General features: G+C 43.2%; 1 protein-coding gene across 1 annotated transcript in view; it reads right to left on the minus strand.

Moving 5' to 3' along the window:
* Nucleotides 1–2,379: 2,379 nt before the first annotated feature.
* OTOA (otoancorin) overlaps nucleotides 2,380–24,384 on the minus strand; it is a 72,879-nt gene continuing 50,874 nt past the window's right edge. The window contains 6 exon segments of the mRNA XM_036021388.1: nucleotides 2,380–3,799; nucleotides 7,197–7,389; nucleotides 10,892–10,989; nucleotides 11,477–11,613; nucleotides 11,830–11,972; nucleotides 22,656–22,811. Coding sequence (XP_035877281.1) covers nucleotides 3,729–3,799; nucleotides 7,197–7,389; nucleotides 10,892–10,989; nucleotides 11,477–11,613; nucleotides 11,830–11,972; nucleotides 22,656–22,811 — 798 coding nt within the window. The 3' untranslated portion in view covers nucleotides 2,380–3,728.

Genomic DNA, 24,384 nt, shown 5'->3' on the forward strand with positions numbered 1-24,384 from the left:
TGACGTGAGCTAATGGCACAGGTATAGCCCTCAGAACAGTGCCAGAGGCAGAGCTGACCCTCCAAAACAGAAGCCATGATCATTATCCAGGATGGGAGGGACAATCCAGGAAATATTCAAAAGCACATGAGGGGACGGGAAGATGAGACCCAAAACTGCATGTCAGTGGCAGCATGAAGTTTGCCTCAAAGAAGAGTTGTTTTTGTTGTCATTGCCGGGATAATCCAAAGGAATGGGATAATCAGAGGGAATACTGAATGAGATTGAGGGCCTTTCTGATCAAAATGAGCACAGACACATTCCCAGCCTCTCACATTCCCAGGGACACATTCCCAGCATCCCTCTCCAAGCAAATGGCCCAGCCCAGGTAAATGGGTGGCTGGTGTGATTTGTAACAAGATAAACAACTGGCTGGAGAAGCAACATTAGCACCATTTTCCCGCCATGAAAGAAAACCAAATCATAGCCTAAATGACATTGTTGCCAGTAGTAACGGTTCACAGACTCACAAGGAAAGCATTCCAGGGACCCACATATGGCAGGATAAGGTGTGGTGGTAAGATTTATTGTAGAAGCAAAATTAAAAGACTGTCCCAGGTTCAGTTCCACCCTGCAGTGAAAGAAGTCCAGCCTTGTTTTCACCAAGCCCAGAACAAAAGCCAGTGTCCAGAAATTCTGTGCTAGTGGTTCAGCCCGGTTCAGCCCAGTTCAGCCCGTTCCCATTTGGCTAGCCTAGTCTGTTCCTGGCTCCACTCCAGCAGATGCAGTGTTGCCATCTCCAGGCTCGTGCTGGGAGCTTAGCTTGTTTGTGCAGTTAGCACAGCTGCTGGGCTGCAGGCAGCTGCTGGGTCCTCGTGTAAGGGCCGGTGTTGGAGGGGGAGCGTGAGTGCTCAACCTTGTGAGGCTGATTATATTATCTCAAGCTCAAGAAGGACTGTTACAGAACACAACAAGGGGGGCCTGGGATGATATACTATTATTGAAAGAAGGCCCCGGGTCCGTTATGTCCGCCACCAGAGGAAAGACGTCTCTCAATGCCAGAGATTCGTGAAAAGGAAAGGAAACGTTTATTTAATGCTATACTAACTTAAAGTAGTGACCTAATGTCTTTACCAAAATCCCAAAGTCCCTTAAAACACCCATAAACAGACACAGTCCTTCCTTCCTTCCCCCTTTGCCCAGTCCAGAGTACCGTATCTCAGGAAAGGAAATAGAAGTCCATGGCTTAGGCAGTCATCTGGTTCTTCCCAGTAAGAACTCCATCTCGACTGGGAGACCTCCCTGGATTCCTGGCACCCTCGGCTGAGTCACCGGGATCTCTGCTAAAACCAGGTGGTGGTTCCCCCTTCTAAAGCTGTGAGGGTCCCCACTCTGCCAGGCCGAGTGGTTCCCTCTCTCTGGGATAAGGGAGTCTCCACTCTGCTAAAGACGCGTGGTTCTCTCCCTCAGGGCTGCCGCGTGGTTCTCCTCTCCAGGGCTGCACATGGCTCTTCTTCCTAAAGCAGCATGATTCTCTCCCTCAAATGGCCGCCAAATCTGGGTTTTTAAATCCCTGCGGCCAATCTTCCTCTGCAGCCTCATTTCCGACCCCTCCCACACTCGACTTCACATGCCAGAACTCGTATCCTTCCAGCTTTACTGGGCTGCCATTAGGAGTCTGGGCAGGCGTGGCCCCATGTCCTGGAGCCAATCCTCTCTGAGCTCCCACGCAGGCACTGTAACTCAGGGGACCCGCCCCCCCCCCTCAGTTACATCTAGGTGGGGAAGTTACTTCTGAGTGGGGAAGTTACTTCTGTTCCCCTGTCTTATAGCTGATCACAGCTACTTAACATATCTATGCAACCAGCCAAAGGCTATAGATATGTTAAATGACCAACCCAGAGGTTAGCTGCAAGGCTGTTGCTATGCAAAACAGCTCTCAATGGCCCTGCTTCATTTGTCCCTTCCCCCAACCCACACCCTGGGGTGGGGAATGCAGACATCCCAAAATCTCCTGGACACCTTGAGTTCTGGACCCCATTTCAAATGCCTATTTGGGCCCCCCTCTTGGCTGCACCCTGTAACAGGACCAGACACTTTTTCGAACTAACCAATTTCCTAATCCTTCACAGGTTCTGATGAGCCCTCTCTCTAACCAATTCATTACCTAGATCTCCTGGGTTCTGTGTCCCCTATCCAATCCGATCCTTTGCCCAGTCTAAACTGAGAGGCTTCTACCGTGGCCATCATGGCTCCCACTGCGCATGCCTCAAAGTGGAAGCACCACCCCTTGCGCCATCTTGGCTTCTACTGGGCATGCGCCCGGCAGAGGCCTTTCCTCTTCTCCTTCCCTCAACTATTGGCTACCAGGCCAGCAGTTCCTCAGGAAGATTGAGAAACTAGTCCTTTCTCCCTACACCAGGGAGGGAGGGGTGTTAACACCCTTGGCGGGGCAATGCTGTGATCCTCTAGGCAGTATGTGAAGTTGTAGCTTCTGAGTTTATTAGGCTTCCTAATGTCTGATTCCCTTTGCTCCCTTCCTTTATTACTATCTAGCTCCCTACACTAACAATACCTGCAATGCCACATCTTCCAAACCCCAGTCTCTTAATTTCTTGTCATAACCACCTGTGACATATGAGAAAATGCCAGTCTCTATAACACCTACCTCGCTACTTTTAAAAATCCACCCACCTCTTAGGGAACATTGGAGAGTTTGGAAACTCAAGCAGGTTTTCTTCTTACCGCCAGGTGTGCGCAGGAGGAGAACCCAGGATGCCTGACTTGCTACGTACGGAATGCTGTGAAACAACTTTGATGGCTGTCTTTAAGAAGGCACAACACATGGGAGGTGGCAAAGCACCACTGCTGTCGCCCCTTCCTGAGTTTTGTTTCCCTGAGCCGAAGGCCAAGAGTGTCCTGCAAATTTCCAGAAGTAACTCTATCCCAGCCTCCAAAAGGATTGGGCCAGTGGGCTGTGTCTGCTCTGCTGTGCCATAATCACATGGGTGACTAACTTCCACAATGTATTTTCTTTTATTTCAACCCATCCCCAAAGCCCAGAGCAACTTGAAACAGAAAGAGCCACCATGTCCACCAAAAAAGGAATTTTGGGAAAGCTTCACTGATAACAGCCATCCATTCAGCTGACTCCTAGTGAAATGGAAGGTGTCTGGAAAATGTGTTTAAAAACTGATTTAATGTTGAGCCATGTTAAATGTTTTAATTCCCAAGCAATGAAATGCCCACCAGTACATCAATTAGTCCCAGCAATCAGGCAGGAATATTGGCTTCCTGTGACGGATTCATTTATTTCAGCTCTGCTACATGTCTAAGAAGAAATCCAATGTAGCCTGTAGCTCTGAGGAAGGGAAATTAAGGCAGAGTAGAAACCATCAGTAGAAACCTGGGTAAAGTGATGCTTTTGCCTGAACCCATTGCTCTGGCCTCTCTCTGAAGAAAGGGCAGTAGCTTGTATGCAAGGTCCTCATACAGTTGACAGAACCACCCACCCCCCTTCCTGAACAGCTTCTGTCTCTAGGCTGGAAAACAAGAGAGGTTGAAACGGAGCAGAGGATGTGTCTCAGCTGTGTGCACAAGGCAGCTTAAGAACTTGCAAGATGATTGTTCATAATTTTTCTTCTTTTTCGTGACTTTTCAGTTTCAAGGCCCTGGTCTCCTGGCTCTGGTCTCAGGTCAAGGTCTTCAGCCAGCAGCTTCGGCACTGGAGGGTGATGTGTGCTGGCCACTCACCGCATGAGCTGGGGCACTAGAACCAGCAACAGGCAGCCAGGCCAAAGACTCAGGGGAATGGAGACTCCTGAAAGGAAGCACAAGAAAGTACACAGGGGGGTCTCCACAGCCGGTGAGGATGGATACATTTTATCCAACTCCCTGGGTTGGCCCCCTCTGGAGCCACTCATTTGACCTGCCAAATCTTGCTGTGCTCTCTTAGGTGGGAGTGATGACCCCAAATAAGAGGTTGGGGTGGTGAGAATTAACTAAGATTGTGGGAATCAGCAGTACCAGAGCTGCCTCCATCAAATGAGTCACCTGGGGAGCTGGTTAAAATCGAGTTCCAGGATCCTCCCCTACAGATTCAGATTCAGCAGGTCTGGGACAGGCCCAGGAATCTGAATTTTAAGCATCGATCCCAGGTGATTCCAATTATAGAGTATGTTTATGAAACAAAAGATTAAAGTCCTGGCCCACAGAAGGGTCCACCCACTGTCAGCCTGCTCAGGCCTGAGGGATGAATGGAGAGAGAAAGGCATCTAGGGTTGTTCCTAGCTGAGGACTTACGGGAACACCTTTTTAAGGTGCCCTAGCTACTTTCTGACCCTACTGGTTTAAGGGAAAATTGGCACTGCCCCTCCGCTTCTCTGCAAGGGATGTGGCAATATCCCTTAGTATTACAAATGCACAAACCCTCTGCCCTGTCTATCCCACTCGAAGAGTTTATCCTGCAGAAAACTTGAACAGATGCTGCCATGTTCTTTGTAACAGTGAAAAACAAAAACAGAAACTGATGTGTCTATCTACAGAGATCTAGTTAAATAAAGTTATGGCAGCCAGAAAGCCATCAGTAGAACAGCTCTATGTACAGACATGGAACAGTCTCCAACATTCTCCTTACATTGTTAGGTAAAAAATGCAAGACCTAGAATGAAGTATATAATAAGCTTCTATCAAAGTGCAGAGATAATCTAGAAATATCTCTGGGTAAACCGCACAAGAGGCTGGTAACACTGACTGCCTCTGGAGAAGGGAACTAGGTGACTTGGGGGCAGGGGACCAAGGGAGATGTCACTGCATCCCTTTTCAGACCTTACATGTTGTGAACCATGTATGTTATCTATTGTGTGTATTATACACACTACAACATTTAAAAATAATTTCCAAATATATACACAATATATTTTAATGAAGAGATTTTGTGGGGATTTGCATGTGTATGTTTTATCCTCACCAGAGGACATTTTTTTCATTGCTTTTAGAGAAAGAGGAAGGAAAAAAGAGAAACATTCATGCAAGAGAGAAGCATCAACAGGTTGCCTCCTGTACACACCCAGGCCAGAGAACAAACCCCCAACCTAGGTACATGCCCTGACTGGAAATTTAATCTGCAACCCTTATATTATAGGTTGACGCTCTAACCAACTAAACCACACCAGACAGTGCTAATGAAAAAATTTTAAAATAATCACAGTAAATCAAAAGGCATGACTCCTGTTTATTAGTACCATCTCTGGTCACTGGTAGCAGCAGAAATTGGGGGTCCTCTAATTTGCCATCTCAAACCGAAGGCTAGTGTGGACAAAAAGGGGCCACATACTAAATCTGATAAGCTCAAGGGAGGCCTGCATGGTGGGCTTACAAACTCAGAGACCAAAGTAACCACATAGGATGGTCTGAAATTAAAACCTCCTAACTAAAAGCAGTTCAGCACAGGTAGTCGTGTCCTAGGCTATTATCTTCCTTGGCAAAGGTCAGTCTTTACCTTAACTGAGCCTGTCTATTGTCTTTTTGCATCTAGGATAACATACCTTTGGAATATCAAAGTAATTTCTTTTTTCTAGGCCCCTCAAAGCACAACCATCACACCCAAAGAGACCACAAAATACCTCATTGTTATTATTATTATGTTGATTATTCACTGTTAACTATTCTATAACCACAAGTGTAAAAGAAAAGTATGTGTTGCTCTGGCAGGTGTGGCTCAGCTGGTTGGAGCAGTCTCCTGTAACTAAAAGGTTGCAGGTTCGATTCCATGTGAGGATCCATGCTTCGGTTGCAGGTCTGATCCCTGGTCCAGGTGTGTATGATCCCTGGTCCAGACGTGTAGGGGAAGTGGCCATTGATACTTCTCTCTCTCCCTTACTCTCTCTCTCTAAAAACAATAAAAAAAATATCCTTGGGTGAGGATAAAAAAATTAAAAGAAGTAGGTGTCTATCTGTTTTAGTCTTTATGTAATCTCAGAAATTTCCCCACTTTGCTTTCTCCTGCCTCCCTAATCTACCACCAATGAATTTCATGTAACCCCCTTACGTCTTCTCCTTGATGTATAATAAGGTGCAAAACTGCCATTCTCTGGAGCATTTTCTCAATTTGTTGAGATTTTGCTTCCCAGCAGTTGTCATCAGCTGGGCTCAAATAAGCTCATAAAAGTTCTCTACAGGTTTGAACATTTCTTACATTGGCACTGTTAAAGGTATAGTGGAGGTTTAAATACCAAGTTCTCTTTGTTCTCTGGGTATTTACTCACACTGTTCCCTCTACCTCAGACACCCTCCTGTGTCCTTTGGAACACCTGGCTGAGTCCATCTTCTCCCCACCTTGGGTGGAGTTTAGACATCACTGTCTTTGAGAGACTTCCCAGGCAACTGCCCAGTTCCCCCTGAGCCTAGGTCAGCTACGGCTCCCATGTCCCCTCAGTGCTGTTTTCCCATCATAGCACCTGTCATACTGCCTCAGGATCACCTGGATATGTATTCTCCCCTTGCCCCTATACTCAGTGAGGATGGAGGACAATTGTGGTTTGTTCACAACTGTCTCCCCACATCTTAGCCCAAAGATGCTGTTCACTAAAGACAGAAGGAATCACAAAGAAGTGTGAGAGTCAGGGAAAAGGAGGGGAGGAGTAAGAAAGGCAAGGAGGAAAAAGGGGGAGGAAAACCACATATCCCTATGCCCTTCTTAGCTCCACCCTCAGTCATCTCACCTCCCTGGCTTCTTTCCTTCCCTGCTCTTACCAGCTACGAAATCATCTTGTTCATTCACAAGACAGCTGGGCCTGTCTTGCTCACCTCTTTGTTCCCAGCCCCTACAGCAGGCCTGGCACATAGTAGGTGTCTAATATATATTGGTTAGATTTATTAATTAACACTGCACAGTGAGAAGGAAGGAGGAGGCAAAAAAGAATCAGTGAAATGAATTTAGTCCTGAGAGACTGATACAATAGGTTCTGGGTGGGGCCTGCAAAACTGGAGGTTTTTAAAGGGCCCCCAGGTGACTTTTAAGTGCAGCCAGAGTTGAGAGCCATGTATACATGTTTAGTAAAGTCTTTGGATTTTTCTCTGAAGACAGAATTCCATTGACTGTCAGAGACCCCAACTTGAATCTTAGGAATCTTCCTACACCAGGCGCAGCAAAGCAGACCAACCGATAGGAATGCAAGATGGGTAATGGTGGATGGGCAGGGAGGTTTCTTGCTCACCTGGAGAATGGGAGGAGGGGGTCCACATGGGGCTGGCGCTGGGGGGCACATCTAGCCAAAAACGCATCTTGGCGCCATCTAGTGCCCACTGGAGGCTCTGCAGTTGCGGCACGCTGAGCTGGCCGCGCTGGGCCGGGGTCACAGCCGCGGCATTCTGGGGACCCAAGGCGGCAATCTGATCCGCTGAGAGCTCCTGCAGGGGCAAAGGGGCAGCGCCATCATATACCATTTTATTATTCTCATCTTTATAGTTTCTCCTTAAAAGTCAGATCGTATTTTGGTAGCGATATTTTGGTATTTTCGCTACCAAAATAAATTTATTTTTTAAATGGAAATTTCCAAAAATGGAAAACCAGGTTGACTTGCCATCAGTAACCATTAAAAACAAGCCAAAAGAAATAAAAACAGCAGGGCTGACAGGTGTGGCTCAGCGGGTTGAGCATCCTCCTGCAAACAAAAAGGTCTCGGTTAGGTCTTGGTCAGGGCACATGCCTGGGTTGCGGGCCAGGTTCCTATTTGGGAGCCTGTGAGAGACAACCTATCTTGAGGTTTCTCTCTGGCATCCTTGTTTCTTTCTTTCTCCCTCCCTTCCCCCCTCTCTAAAAATAATAAATAAAATCTTTAAAAAAATGAAAACATTATAGAATTCTAGCTAGATTTGTTCACTAACAACAGCTGAACCTGAGGCCTTTAAAAAAAAAGGGGAGATTTAAATGTGTCACAGAGATGTTGAAGACATTTTAGCTCCAAACTGAGACATTGAGACCTCCTCTTTAAGCAACCAGTATTAAAGGAAAGTTGAAACAGGAGTCCATGACTTCTCACTGTGTGAGTTAATGTTGCTCAATGCCTCCTAAATGCTTCTGATGTGGAAGAGAAAATGCACACTTAAAGGCCACAGAGCTGAATCTGTCTGTGTTTCAGCTCTGCTACACCGAAGTGATGTGATATTGGGCAAGCTACATAACCTCTCCCAGCTTTTGGACAAGATATGGGATGGCATAGAGGACTCATCTCCTACGCACATTCTGATGTTTTGGTATGAGTGCCAAAGCACCATGAGTCCTCAGAGGAGGGAGATAGTGGGATCTATTAGTGATGTTTGCCCTGGTGATGTTTCCCACTGGAAGTGGGAAATTCCTTGGTGCACACTGTCTTTGAGGACCCTAAACAAGAGGCTTCTGGAATCGCTTCAGTCAGAGGTCTTGGTGAATAGTTCCAGTGGGTCTGGAACGAAATGGGATGGCAGGATTCTGCATTTGTGGGAAGGCCTTTAAAGTTATCTGGTTTGTTTTCTAAGGGCCCAAAAGATTCTGAGAAAGGAAGTCAGAATCTATCACCTCTTCTTCTTCTCCTTCACCCTCTTTCCTGCCTAGGGAGATGTGTTCCTGGATGCATGTAGACTCTTTCCTGCTCACTCCAGGACAAAGCTCAAGCTCCTCCTGAATGTGGCAATGAGGCCTCTGCCCTGGGCCCTGCCCATCTCTCCAGCCACTTCCCCCAGCACTCTTCACTCAGGAGAATGACCAGCTACATGTGCAGCACCCCTGAGTCAGCACTTCTGCCAAGCTCTTCCTTCTGTCTGGACAGTGTTCCTCCCTCTCCACCTCTCCTGCAAGATTCAGCATCATCTCCTTTCTCTCACTGTCCTGCACCCCACATGCACAGTGTAGGTGTTCTTCTGGCTTCCACCTTCCACCTACCATTAACAAATCTATAATAAAAATTATCTATTTTTCTAATGTTACTGACTTGTCACCCACAAGGCAGATTGAATCTCTAGGCCTACTGCACTATATTTTAAAAAGCAAATTCAAAGTTGTTGCCAACATTTAATTATCAGGAGATTTCACAGTGAAAATGGAGACTTCTGACTTCTTCTTTTTTAAAATGGTTTTATTCATTTATTTTTAGAGAGGGGAAGAGAAGGAGAAAGAGAGGGAGCAAAACATCAATGTGTGGTTGCCTCTCATGCACCCCCAACTGGGGACCTGGCATATGTCCTGACTGGAAATCGAACCAGCAATCCTGCACTCAATCCACTGAGCCACACTAGCTAGGGCTTCTTCTTCTTAAAAAAAAAAAAAAAAAAAAGGAAGATCCAACAACCCTGGGCCCACATTGTCACATTATACTGATGTATGTGCCAGACATGAGAAGTAGCCCTGGCAGGGGTTCAGTTAATTGAAACATCATCCTATACACCAAAGGGTTGAAGGTTTGATCCCCTGGCTGAGGCACATAGGGGAGGCAACCAATTGATGTTTCTCAAACCAATCTCTCTCTACTCTCCCCACCCCACTTCCACTTTCTTTAAAATCAATAAACATATCCTCAGGTGAGGATTAAAAAATAAAAAATAAATAGAGAAGAAGCCTCCCCATCTAGATAGGACTCTCCGGTTTACTTCCACCCCTACCCAGCTCACTGCACTCCTTTAGTTTATCTTCCAGGCCCCTGAAGACACTGTTAGACCCCTTCCCTGCTGCATGCCCAGGTGTACGTAGCCTTCAGCCTACCACATGTAGGTGGTCAATAGGAATTTCTGGAATAAGTGCTGCAGCAAGGAAGCAGCCACAAACTGTACTCCAAACAAGACTATAAGGAAGTGCTCAGCAATGTGCCAGCATTCAGAACCAAGCTGCCTGTCGCCAGAGGGGAAGCTCAATGGCCTTCAGGACTATTTATTCTTCAAAGGAACTACTGTGCCTGCTCTGTGCTGGGAACTGTCCTGTGTGTCTTGAAATAAATCAATGATGTGACATCATGGGAGTCTGTCTAAGCTCATTTGTGTGTCTTATCCAGTTGTGGCAGACAGGATGTGTTCTTGACTTACACAGCAAGCAAGAACACTAGTGTCAGTCCCCATCAGAGCAGGCTGTCCCAGACAAACACTCCTCTAATCTTGCACATGGATGGGAAGCAAGGACCCCTTCCTTGCACTGGATACCCTGCTTCCTTAACTTCAGTTGATCCAATTCCACTCTCACAATTTTTTCCATAGTAGCTTGTCACCTGTCCTGCTGTGGTTTTTAAAATATTTTTCTTTAAATCAATTCAAGTGTTTTTGCTGAAAAATATTTTGAAAGTTAATATCCAGGTCCACAATTCCCCATCTGCAATTCTGAAGTCCAAAAAGAGTCTGCAAATGGAAAGCTGTTTCTAAAGTTTAAGACAAACTTATTTGTTAGCAAAACTTGACCTGAACTGATGTGAAACCATTTATAGTCTCTATTTATTTCAGTTAGTGAGACTTGTCACCAGTTTCTTAGAAGAAACATTAATGTGTTTGCTTACAGGAACTTCCCAAGACACAGCCATACTGTGCAGTCACATAGTGATCTTTCTAAAATCTAGAAAATTCTAAATTCTGAAATATAGCTGTCCCCGAGGGTTTGGGATAAGGGAATATAAACTTGTCATACCATCATAAATAGAAATTAGTGCCACTCACTATGAAAAGAATGCAACCACAAAAATAAATACAATTAAAACATAAGTTAAAATTTTAAGAAAAACTCTTTAAAAATCCTGAAAGTATCTTGTGACTTGTCCATTGCCAGCATACAGCTCTCCTCTGGTACTGTGAGCAGAAGCCCAGTTGTGCCCCTAGAATACAAGGCCTTCCATCTGCTTCCTGCTGTGATATGAAATGGGGTCAAGCTTCAATTCTCCTTCAGGAAATGAGGACCTACTTTGAATATTTCATCAGGAAGGCATCTGATTGCTGATGGTTGGAAATATGGCATCAAATCCTTGTCAAGCACTCGGAGCTCTTCCTTAGTTAATCCAGCTGGGGAGAAAAAGGAAACATGAGGGTTTAGTTCAAACCAGCAGAACTCTACTTATTTTATTAATGATGCTGCAGAATGCACAGATCTGCATGCTTGAGGTGAACATAATTCCTTACAGAAGGCCCTGAAAATCACACTAGGAACTGAGTTCCCTAATCAACTCAAAAGAAAAATGTGGGTCGCATTAGCCCTGATTGGTCTCCTACAATAAAATGTATACCCAGAAGGTGCATTTTCATATCGTGTACAAACCAATTTAGGAGCCAATTCAATCACATTTTAAATCACTTTCGTGTGCACAAAACCACCAAGAGAGCTTATTCAAATGGCAGATTTGCAACCCCACCATCTGCAACTTCGTGTGCTGAAATCTAAGTTTTACTGTAACTATACAGATGTTTGCTACACACGACCAAGGATTTTTTTCTCTGTTCCCAGATTTAGCATCAGAAAAAGAGAGAAAGCTATGTGTAAGGTGCTTCTTACCTGCAATGGTTCCAAGTTCCTGCAAGACAGAGCCAGACCATTCTGTGGGATCCCCAAACACAACTTCTGCCTTCTTCTTGAACTCTGCCAAGACATGGGTGCTGCAGAGTAGGTGCCCGATTCTGGCAATGACCACCCTGGTTAAGGGGTAGGAATATACTGTGAGCCTGGAAGACTCTCTAGCCAAAAACGGTGTGCAGAAGTTAGGTCAGCTCAACATCAAAGAAACATCCAGCCAAGCCCACTCCCTGTTTTAGATCAGAAGGTGGCCAAGCATCAGAAGCAGAGGACATCTTGCTGAAGAAACAACCCACAGATCACTTTGCCATTTTGCACACTAGCATTTTGGTTACCTGAATTCTGAGATCTTTATACGTGAGATTTCAGTAAGATTCATGTCACATAGGGTTGCACCAAGTCCTACCAAGTGGAAGCTCTTCAGATCCTGGATGCGATAGCCTGAATCCTCCAGGAATCCTTGCAGGATGGATTTAGCCTATGAAAATAAGGAAGATTAGGAGATGAACTCTCTAGGGATGATTGAGACCACAAAGCCTGAGGGGATAATTCAGCGGCCTCCTAACTGATACCCTATTCCACTCCTCCACACACGTTCCCCATTCCAAACCACTGTAGCCACTGCATTCTGGCTAATCTCCGAGTCTGTGCTCTGACCAGAGAGGTATCTTTAGACAGTGCAGCTCTTGTAGCTTTCACCAACATTAAATGAAGAGTATCTTGTGTCTATGTCTGCTGGCTCATTTCCTTCAGTACTCATGATCTTCAGACAGCTTGGATAGTTAAGTCCTTCTGCATCAAGATTCAAACTTTTCCAGCATCTGCTTCCACAACTTTCTGACAGAACCGTGTAATTTTCTGCTTTTGTGCCTTTGCTCAAATCAGTCATTCCATCTGAAATGCCATGTCTTCATTCCCACTGTTAAAATTCAACCATCCTTTTATTTTGCGGGTTCAAGTCCAATGTCACCTTCTTCATTAAGTCTTTACTGACTATCTCTGCCAGAATGAATTTTTCTTTCTCTAAGATCCTACAGAAAAGTTTTGAACTTCCAGCCAAGATGGAGGTATAGGTAGATACACTGTGCCTCCTTGCACAACCAAAAGAAGGACAACAACAAATTTAAAAATAATAAACAACCAGAACTGACAGAAAATTGAACTATATAGAAGTCTGACATCAAAGGAGTTAAAGAATAAACATTCATGCAGACCGTTAGGAGGAGCAGAGATGGGCAGCTGGGCAGAGAGGACTCATGGCAGAGTGGTGCCTGGAGGACCAGGCAGTCACACATTTGCATGTGAATAAACCAGGAGGAACAACTGGAGAGAGAGACAGACCACACTTTAGAACCTAGGAACCCAGGGTTCCAGTGTGCGGAAATAAAGCCTCAAACCTCTACTGAAAAACCTGTGGGGGTTAATGTGGCGGGAGAAACTCCCAGCCTCACAGGAGAGTTCATTGGAGAGACCCACAGGGTCCTAGAATGTACACAAAACCACTCACCCTGGAATCAGCACCAGAAGGGCCCAATTTGCTTGTGGGTAGCAGAGGAAATGACTGAAAGCCAGCTGAGAGCTCAGCAAGCAGCACTGTTACCTCTCAAACTCCTACCCCACATACAGTGCCACAATGCAGTGACATGGGTTCCCCTGCCCTAGTGAATACCTCAGGCTCCGTCCTGTACTATGTAACAGGTACACTGAGACAAAAAACAATGGCCCAAATGAAAGAACAGATCAAAACTCCAGAAAAAAATACAACTAAGTGACTGAGATAACCAATGTATGAGATGCACAGTTTAAAACACTAGTAATCAGGATGCTCACAGAATTTGTTCAGTATGGTTGCAAAATATGAGGAAACAGTGAATGTTATGAAAAGTCAAACAAAGGAAAATGTTCAGGGAACTAACAGTGAATGGAAGGAAACTGGGACTCAAATTAATGTTTTGGACCAGAAGGAAAAATACACATTCAACCAGAACAGAATGAAGAAACAAGAATTCAAAAAAATGAAGAGAGGCTTAGGAAACTCCAGGACTACTTTAAACATTCCAACATCTGAATCATAGGGGTGCCAGAAGGGGAAGAGGAAGAGCATAAAATTGAAAACTTGTTTGAACAAATAATGAAGGAGAACTTCCCCATTCTAGCAAAGGAAATAGACTTCCAGGAAGCCCAGGAAGCTCAGAGAGACCCAAAGAAGTTAGACCCAAGGAAGCACACACCAAAGCACATCATAATTGCATTACCCAAGATTAAAGATAAGGAGAGAATCTGAAAAGCAGCAAGACAAAAGGGGACAATTACCTGCAGAAGGATTCCCATAAGACTATCAGCTAATTTCTCAAAAGAAACCCTGAAGGCAAGAAGGGGCTGCAAAGAAGTATTCCAAGTCATGAAAGGCAAGGACCTACATCCAAGATTACCCTATCCAGCAAAGCTATTATTTAGAATGGAAGGGCAGATAAAGTGCTTCTCAGATAAGGTCAAGTTAAAGATTTTCATCAGTACCAAGCCCTTATTATATGTAATGTCAAAGGGACTTATTTTTTAAAAAAGAAGATGATCAAAATATGAACAGTAAAATGGCAACAAACTCACAACTATCATCAGTCAAACCTAAAAAAAAACTAAGCAAACAATTAGAACAGGAATAGAATCACAGAAATGGAGATCACATCAGTGGGGTAGGAGAGTAGGGAAATAAGGAAAAGGTATAGACAATAAGTAGCACAACTGATAGGTGCAAAATAGACAGGGGAGTGATTAAGAATAGTGTAGGAAATGGAGAAGCCAAAGAACTTATATGTACGACCCAGATTTGATATGTACGACCCAGATATGGACTTGAACTCAGAGCTGGGGGATGTGGGTGGTAGAGAGTGTGCAGGGTGGAGGGGAAATAAAGGGGGTGGGGATGGAACAACTGTAATAGCATAATTGATAAAATATATTTTTAAAATATCCTACAGAAATATGTTTTCCCATTACACTTCCATTCCAGAGAGCAGTACATCAAATGCTTTGGCGTTGAAAACCACACAGGATCTCTTCAATGAAGAGATATAAGGGGGCTGATGTGTAGGGCTCCTGAAACTAGCACAGTGGCCATTCATTATTCATGACTTTCCTGGAGAGCATTCTCAGGTCCAGGGGTGATTCTATGGCCTGGTCCTGACTAATCAAGTCATCTCTTAGTCTGACCGCAGTAATGATCCTAGACTAGACATGTGGTCCGGTCAAAACCTACCAGGACTTTAGCTGGAATACTTAGGAAAGCCAAGCCTTCTTTACACCAGAGTGAACCTGGGAAGGATAAACACCTGAATTTGCTAGAACTACCACATGGAAAAAGCTTGCCTCTGAATAAAGCCAACAAAGTGAAAGCTGGGTCAAAAATGGTGGGAGACAGAATCCCACCATTTGTTGAAGGTCCTGGATCTAGCCACACCTGAACTCTACACTTGAACTCTTTAGCTATGGGAATCAATAAATTCCTTTTCTTCCTCAAGAAAAGCCACTTTGAGTTGGGTTTTCTGCCACTTGTAACTAAATGAGCCCTGTTGTATTTGATCTTATGTTGCACCTGAGAAAGGATCCAAGTCAATCCATTGTATGATAAAGTCTGGCTCCCTCAGTGATTATGATGGCAGATGCAAAAGATTACTAGAGGATAAGAGCTCACAAGGCAAAGGTGGGGAGGAGACAGCCAAGGATGGACATTTCTTTAATGAGAGTGATGATCACAGGGACATAGTGAACTTCCCATCTTCCTTTGACACCAGCCCATCCCCATCACACAAATAACACCATTACAGTGTTGAGAGAAAGTTTTGGCAAAGATTGTGATGTGTTAAAAAAAATTGTGCTTATGTGGCAATGGGATTCTACTTTTCATGTGGCTGGTGCTTTCCCATTTCTCTGGTCTGTTTAAATGTTACCTCTTCAAAGGTTGCCTAGATTCCTTCATCTCAAGTAGCCCCTTCCATACTAGTTCCATGAGCACCTTGCCTACTTTATGCTTATCACACATTGCAATTAAAATTTTTTTACCTTAACCATTCCTTTCTTGCCTGTATCACCAAGTAGAATCCCCAAAGACACACACCGTATCCACCTAGTTCACTATTGTATCCTCAGCACCTAGCACAATGCCTGGCACACAGTAGAGAGTCACTAAGTACTTTACAAATGAAGAATGAATGAACAGCTGCATGAGTGATCTATAGAAGTTGTAGAAGTACATGGAGGAGAGCAGGAGTACATGGTAGGCAACATGTACTCCTTTACAATGACATCCAATTGCTGCTTTCATACACTGGATTTGCTTTGGGGAGATTTCCCATGTTTCTGCAAATCATATTGGTCAGTGTCTTCAGAAAGCTGCCCTTAATGATTACCAAGCTCACAGGTTCCACAGAGGAATTTCAGTAACACCACACTCAGACTTCAATGTTTTTGGCACTTAATATGCACTGAAAATAATAGCTAATAATACTGAACGCCTACTTTCTGCCAGCACTTCAAATGTACCACCCTGTCTAGTCATCACAACTACCATATGGAGTATTAATAGCATCCCTATTTCACAGATGAGGAAGCTGAGGCACAAAGAGGTTAAGAAACAAAGCCAAGGTTACATAGCTAGTAAGCAATGGTCCTAGAATTAAAACTCAAGCAGTCTGACTCCATAGCCTGTGTTCTTAGCCAGTGAAGACACTCAAGTTGGAGAAAAGATGGAAATGAACTCTTTTTATTAAGTCTTCACAATCAGGTTTCACTAGTTGATTCATAGCAATATGTGCTTCCCCAGATACCAGGCATGCCTATTTTAAAATGAAAGTGCAAAAATAAAATTCAAATAAAATTACTTTGAAGATGAGGTATTTTTTCTTTATTTTTATGTTGACACTATTATAAATGTCTCAATTTTCTGCACCACCTTGGCCCACCTCCAAATGACCCCTGCCACCCTCCCTCTCGTCATCACCACACTGTTGTCTGTCTCCATGGGTTATACAAGCATGTTCTTTGGCTAATCCCTTCACCTTCTTTCATCTAGTCCCCGCCCCATTCCCCTCTGACAGATGTCAGTCTGTTTCATGTGTCCATGCCTCTGTTTCTACTTTGTTCAGCAATCTATTTTGTTCAGTAGATTCCACATATAATTGATATTACACGGCATTTGTCTTTCTCTGACTGGCTTATTTCACTCAGTCAGGTATATTCCAGATCCATCCATGCTGTCACAAAAGCTAAGATTTCCTTCTTTTTTTACTGCCACATAGTATTCCACTGTGTAAACGTACTGCCACTCTTTTTATCCACTCATCAGCCCAAGATGGGCACTTGGGCTGTTTCCAGATCTTGACTATTGTAAACAATGCTGCTATGAACATAGTGGTGCATATATTTTTTCAACTCGGTGGGATTCTTAGGATATACTCCCAGAAGTGGAATTGCTGGGTCAAAAGGCAGTTCTACTTTTTATTTTTTGAGGAAACTCCATACTGTTTTCCACATGGCTACACTAATCTGTATTTCCACCACTGCATTTTTTTCTCCACATCCTCATTAGCACTGATAGTTGATTTATCAATAGCAGCCACTCTGACAGGTATCAGGTGATATCTCATTGTGGTTTTAATTTGTATCTCTCTGATGGCTAATGATGTTGAGCATTTTTTCATATATCTTTGGTCCATCTGTATATTCTCTTTAGAGAGGTGTCTGTTCAGGTCCTTTGCCCATTTTTTAACTGGATTGTTTGTCTTCCTGGTGTGAAATTGTCCTTGTCACTGGAACCTGAAAAATGCAAGCTCAGCCTGCCAGGTAACAAGCCAACATATGTTTAATTGAATGACTGGACCAGTGTATCTGCAATGACTCCAAGACAATTAATACTAACACTTTTAGGCAATAATAACCACTGAAAACGAATAACTGTAACTTTTAATCTCTCTGTTCATCCTGCTGGCTTCTAGAATAGGTTCTTTTTTTTATACTGGTTTTTAAACTGAACTCTCTGTTAATGTAGTTCCACCAGGTCTATTAATCTAGAAACATACATTTAAGGATTTGATTGGGAATTAAATTTGAGGAACTGAGTGCAAATGATATATGCAAGTGTTAGGTTTTCATATCTTCTTCAAATATATTGACAAATCTCACTGACACCCATGGAAATTAAAATTGCTGTAAAAGGAAAGAGATACTCTAGCTTCCAAGTTGGGTATGTTTTGTTTTCTCCCAGATTGTGAATAGAATGGTTTTTAATATAGGAAATGTGATGTAGCACTTCTCAAACCAGTCAAAAAAGCAGTCTTAGAGCCCCAGGACTATAGAACACAAGAATGGAGAGCACCTCAGATTTCTGGGTCTAACCTCGCAAATGAGGAAACCCTTCAAATGAAGGGTAAATGCCAGGAAGAGAAACTGTGATGATGATGGTCATGAATATAACAATGATAACAATGAAAACCATTAACTTTTATTGAATGTTACATATCAGGTATTGTTCAAAGTGTTTCACATGTATTAACTTTTTTTAAAGATTTTATTTATTTACAGAGAGGGGAAGGGAGGAAGAAAGAGAGGAAGAGAAACATCAATGTGTGGTTATCTCTCATGAACACCTACTGGGAACCTGGCCCACAACCCAGGCATGTGCCCTGACTGGGAATTGAACCAGTGACCCCTTGGTTCATAGGCTGACACTCAATCCACTGAGCCACACCAGCCAGGGCTGTATAAAGTTATTTAATCCTTGTGGCCCATACTCCACATTGCCCAGCTCCAGGGGACACAATTCATACTGTGTCCAGTTTGAATGGTGCTGCTCGGAGGTACACGGCATGGCGATCCTGAGTACACAAGTTCGTGAGAGTGGGGGACATGCATTGGTTTGCCTACCCAGCATCCATTCTTCCTTTCTTCGATGACACCATACCTTTGACCAGTCTAACAAATTATTGGGTTGGCCAAAAATTTCGTTGTTGTTGTTTTTTTCCTGTATGATGGCTCTAGTAGCACTTAGTTGTCTTTAGCTTCATTTGAAAAAATTTTGTTAGATTGTATTGTGACAGGTTTAATATCAGCATGCATTTAAAAAACATCAAAATTGGTGAATTTTTGTGCAGCCATTTTAATATTAAAGATGAAAGAAAATAAGCAACATTTTGGCATATTATGCTTTATTATTTCAAGAAAGGTAAAACTGTGCAGTGTATGGAGCTGTGGCTGATAAAATGTGTCAAAGGCAGTTTGCAGAGTTTTGTGCTGGAGATTTCTTGCTGGATGATGCTCCACAGTCGGATAGACCAGTTGAAGTTGATAGCAATGAAATTGAGACATTGAAAACAATAAACATTATACCATGCAGGTAACAGCTGACATAATCAAAATATCCAAATTGATAAAGTTATTGGTGAAAATGAAAAAAGTTTTTTATGTTATGGAAAAAAAACATATGGACTTTTTGGCCAACCCAATACCACAAATTCAGTGGGTTAACACAACACATTATATTCTCTTACAGTTCTGGAGGTCATTAAGTCCTAAAATGGGTCAGCAGTGTGTATTCTTCCTGGAAGCTCTACAGGTAATTTGTTTCCTTGTTTTTACTAGCTTCTAAAGGCTATCTGCACTCTTTTGCTCATAGCCATCCTCAAACCAGCAGCACAGAACCCTCAGATCTCTGTGTGTCCCTCTGCTTCCATTGTCAGATCACCTCTGTCTCTGTGGCCTCCTGCCTCCTTTTAAAAGAACCCTTATGCTTACTTTGGGATCACTGGATAATCTAGTATAACTTCCCATCTCAAAATCCTTAAATTAATCATATCTGCAAAATTCCTCTTGCTATATAAACTAACAGGTTCTAGGGATTAGGATGTGGACACCTTTGGGGACCTTTATGCAGCATACCATATACCATTTCTCATTCTAGAACATATGCACATGGTAAGATGGACTCCACTCCCTGACTGACCAACATATTCTACAATGACCAGAGTGACTGTTCAGGAGAGGCAATTACACCATCGCAATCAATGCTGGGACTTTCCCAAATATTAATGAGAAAGAGAAAATTTTTGTGGGATTTCTAATTAACTCATATGTAAGCCTAGTGCTAAAGACTACTGAGGAGGGCTGCCTGAGAATGCAGATAACACAGAATAGCTAAGATCCCCCTTTCTAGCATTGTAATGGATTAACTTCCCTCCCAATTGGAACAAATTCTGAAGAGATCTTATTTAGTACATGAAGGATGAATTGTCCTCCCACAAAAACAAAAACAAACAAACAAACAAACAAAAAACAGAAAGAAAACTGAACAAATTACAGGACAACAAGGAGCACAGCATTGGATAACAAGGAGCACAGAACTATATTCCTGAAAAAAGGAAAACAAATAAGGCGAACCCTAAAATTGCTCTTGCTCAATGCCCAGAGGCTGTTTCTAGGCCATGGAGTAGAAAAGGGAACCCAAACAATCCCAGTGGTCCAGTGAAGTTGAGGATACAGAGGGGCCCAAGTTCAGAGAGGTCAGGGAATCTATAATTTGCAGGAAAGTACTGGAGAGAAAAATGCGCACAGACAGAGCTCACTCCAAAAATCTGCAGGGAGGTTTTCTCGAGTCTGACTGAGAACTAACCTACGCAGGCCGGAAGTAAAACTACACGTAAGTATTAGAACAAGGCATCATCAGACTTCCAGCCAAGATGGAGGCGTAGGTAGACACACTGTGCCTCTCCATGCACAACCAAAATAAGGACAACAATTTAGAAACAAAAAAAACAACCAGTACTGGCAGAAAATTGAACTGTATGGAAGCCCGACAACCAAGGAGTTAAGGTAGACATACTCATCCAGACTGGTAAGTGGGGCAGAGTTGGGCAGCCGGGTGGAGAGGGGTTGTGGCAAAGCGGTGGCTGGCGGACCCAGTGATGTGGCGGATTATGGAAGGGCGTGACACACAGGGAAGCTGGAAGACCAGCTGGTCCCACATTCGTGCACCACATTCGTGCACCACATTCATGCACCACCTTCATGCACAGATAAACCAGGCCAAACTGGAGAGTGAGACAGACCGCACAACCCAGGGTCCCAGCATGGGGAAATAAAGCCTCAAACTACTAACTGAAAATGCCTGTGGGGATTGAGGTGCTAAGAGAAACTCACAGCCTCACAGGAGAGTTCATTAGAGAGACCTACAGGGTCCTAGAACATACACAAACCCACCCACATGGGAATCAGCACCAGAAGGGACCAATTTACTCGTGTGAAGTGGGGGAAGTGACTGAAATCCGGCAGAGAGCGGAGCAAGCGCCATTGTACCCTCTTAGACCCCTGCCCCACATACAGCGTCACAACCCAGTGACTGGGTTGACCCGCCCTGGTGAACACCTAAGGTTCCACTCCTCACTATGTAACAGATGCGCTGAGACCAAAAAAAAAAAAAAAAAGGCCCAAATGAAAGAACAGATCAAAGCCCTAGAACAAATACAACTAAGCAACAAAGAGATAGCCAACTTATCAGGTGCACAGTTCAAAACACTGGTAATCAGGATGCTCACAGAATTGGTTCAGTATGGTTGCAAAATAAGAGGAAACAGTGAAGGTTATGAAAAGTCAAATAAAGGAAACCAACAGTGAAGGGAAGGAAACTGGAACTCAAACCAATGGAGTGGATCAGAAGGAAGAAACATCCAATCAGAAAAGAATGAAGAAACAAGAGTTCCAAAAAATGAGAGGCTTACAAACCTTCAGGACTACTTTAAACATTCCAACATCCGAATTATAGGGATACCAGAAGGAGAAGAGGAAAAGCAACAAGTGGAAAAGTTATTTGAACAAATAATAAAGGAGAAAAGGAGAACATTCTGGCAAAGGAAATAGACTTCCAGGAAGTCCAGGAAGCTCAGAGAGTCCCAAAGAAGTTGGATCCAAGGAGAAATACACCAAGGCACATCATAATTACATTAGCCAAGGTAAAAATGAAGGAGAGAATCCTAGAAGCAGCAAGAGATAAGGAGACAGTAACCTACAAAGGAGTTTCTCATCAGACTGTCAGCTGATTTCTCAAAACAGACCTTACAGTCAAGAAGGGGCTGGAAATAAGTATTCCAAGTCATGAAAGGCAAGGACCTACATTCAAGATTGCTCTATCTAGCAAAGCTTTCCTTTAGAATGGAAGGGGAGATAAAGTGCTTCTCAGATAAGGTCAAGTTAAAGGAGTTCATCATCACCAAGCCCTTAGTATATGAAATGTTAAAGGGACTTATCTAAGAAAAAGAAGGCAAAAATCATGTACAGTAAAATGACAGCAAACTCACAATTATTAACAACCACACCTAAAACAAAAAGTAAGCAAACAACTAGAACAGGAACAGAACCACAGAAATGGAGATCACATGGAGGGTTAGCAACAGGGGAGTGGGAGGAGGAAAGAGGGGAAAAAGGTACAGAGCACAAGTAGCATAGATGGTAGGTAGAAAATAGATAGGGGGAGGGCAAGAACAGTATGGAAAATGTAGAAGCCAAAGAACTTATAAGTATGACACATGGCCATGAACTAAAGGGGGGGAATGTGTGTTGTAGGGGAGTACAGGTTGGAGGAGAGTGAAGGGGGAGAAATGAGACAACTGTAATAACATAATTAATAAAATATATTTTTTAAATAAAAGAACAAGGCATCAGAAAGCAGTAGGGTGGACAATTCCCAGAGCTTATATGGAGCTGGAAAGAGTTCACATTCCCACCAGCCAGAGGAGAGAGGTTTTGAAATCCACAGAGCATTATTAGGTAGTATTCTCAGAAGGACCATGTCTCAGTCATTGGGATAAACTAACCACAGAATAAGTCACTCTACACTCTCCCTAATCAATCTCAAAAGGAAGCCCCCCCCCCCAAATCAAACTGATCTGAAGGTAACTTAAATGTATGCCAGAACAAAGCCCAATAGTTTTCAAAGGAGTATAACTAAATCAAGCTCTCAAAAATATAAAGTTCACAATGCCCATCAGCCAGTCAACATTATTAGGCTTGCAAATAAGAAAATATGATGCACAATTCGGAGAAAAAATACTAAATAGAAACAGACTAAAAAATGACAGTGATGATGGAACATTGAAAAGATCCAGCAGCATCTACCTACCTGTCCTGAGGTCCACTCTGACTGCTGACTTAGGGAAGCCACAGTGTCAATGGAACTGAGATCCAGTTGCCCCAGCTCACTCTCACTAAGAGCCAGAGCAATGCGGCCAAGTGAGACAATATGGTATTCTCTCCAGTAAGAGGGCATGTCCCAGACCTTCAGATGGATAAAAGCCAAATTAGACTGACCATTACTGAAAGTATTTAAAACAGACATAGAGTAAATCTCTTTAATATATAAAGTTCTTTTGTAAGTCAATTAGAAAAAGATGACTATATTTGCTTTTAAAAATAGACAATAAGACATAAACAGAAAATTCACAAAAGAAGAAATAAACATATGAGGGGAAATTCAGTCACGGTCATAATTTTAAAATGCACATTAACATCAAAGAGTACCATGTCGGCTGATAACTGTTTGGAACCACCCTGTCTGGTTTCAGAAGCTGTAACCCCCCATGGCTAAGACTGACTGAGAGACTTTGGGACCCTAAGCCACTAAGGAGGCAAAGCTTATCTCTCTGGCTGGGGGTGGGGGGTGCCTCTGCCCCCTTTACTTCACCCTGCCTGGACCCCAGTGGATGACCAACTAGCCAATGACGGGTAAGATTCCTGAAGGGAGGGATGACCTAAGACAGGCATGGTCTTGAGAGGGCCCTCAGGGAAGGACTTGGGGGGCTATAGAAAAAGGGCGGGGGGTGAACCCTCACCTCTCAGCTTTGACATAGCCTGAGTCCTCATTCTGTCTGCAAGAAGTCTCTTAATCTCTTGGCTGGCTTACTTCCCCCACCTGATTTAAGCCTGAAACAATGCCAGAGGTGGGTGTGGCCCTATGCAGTTCCCTGGGGGTGATCAGGCCTAAGAAAGAATGTATAAAATCCTGTGAAACCTGCTTTGCTAATACCCTCAACTTAAATGATAAGGGTATAATCATGAAATGAGTTTGTTTCCCCAAAGTTTTATGGCCCTTTAGCTGTCTGACCCTGACTCAAAATAAGCCCTCAGAGTTCTTTGAATGTTATCTGTTATTTGATCCTTACTGACTGATAATGATTGATGAGCTTTACGTATATATACCCTGTGTACCTATGCAAATGAACCCAATAAAAGCCCATTGAGGAAAAAGCTCCTGGTCCTTCTCCTTTGAGAGATGGCCACCTTTCCTCCCCAAGCAGATCTGTCTTAGTGGACTTGTTCATCTGTGGCAGTTGTGTGTGTGTGGGGGGGGGGGGGGGGGGTTGCAGAGCCCTCCCCACAGATGATACTGATAAGGAGTAAAGAAAATGACTATTTATTATTTATGGTGCTGGAAAGATATGAGGTAAAGGATACACCCATTTGCTGATGTTGATAATACAAATTGGTACAGACTCTTTAGAGGGAAATTTGGTTGTATGAAATGAAAGTTTTTAAACTATTAGACTCTTTGACCTATAAATTCTACCTCTGGGATAAGTAAATAATGAAACAAGTGCCCAAAGAAATATGTATAAATATGAGCCTTGAGGCATTAAAAACTATAAACAATCTAAAAGCCTACCAATTAGCTAAATAAATAAGAAGAACCAGTCATAAAATATTATGTAGCTATTTTAAATACTGATGTAGATTTATATTTCTGATATGATAAATGTGCATTGTGTAATGTTGGATATGGGCAGAAGTTATTGAATAGCAGGTGAGTATGTTACTATTTTTTGGTAAATATATATGTTAGTATACATGAAATA

This window comes from Phyllostomus discolor, chromosome 3 (assembly GCF_004126475.2).
Source record: "Phyllostomus discolor isolate MPI-MPIP mPhyDis1 chromosome 3, mPhyDis1.pri.v3, whole genome shotgun sequence".
Classification (NCBI taxonomy): domain Eukaryota; kingdom Metazoa; phylum Chordata; class Mammalia; order Chiroptera; family Phyllostomidae; genus Phyllostomus; species Phyllostomus discolor.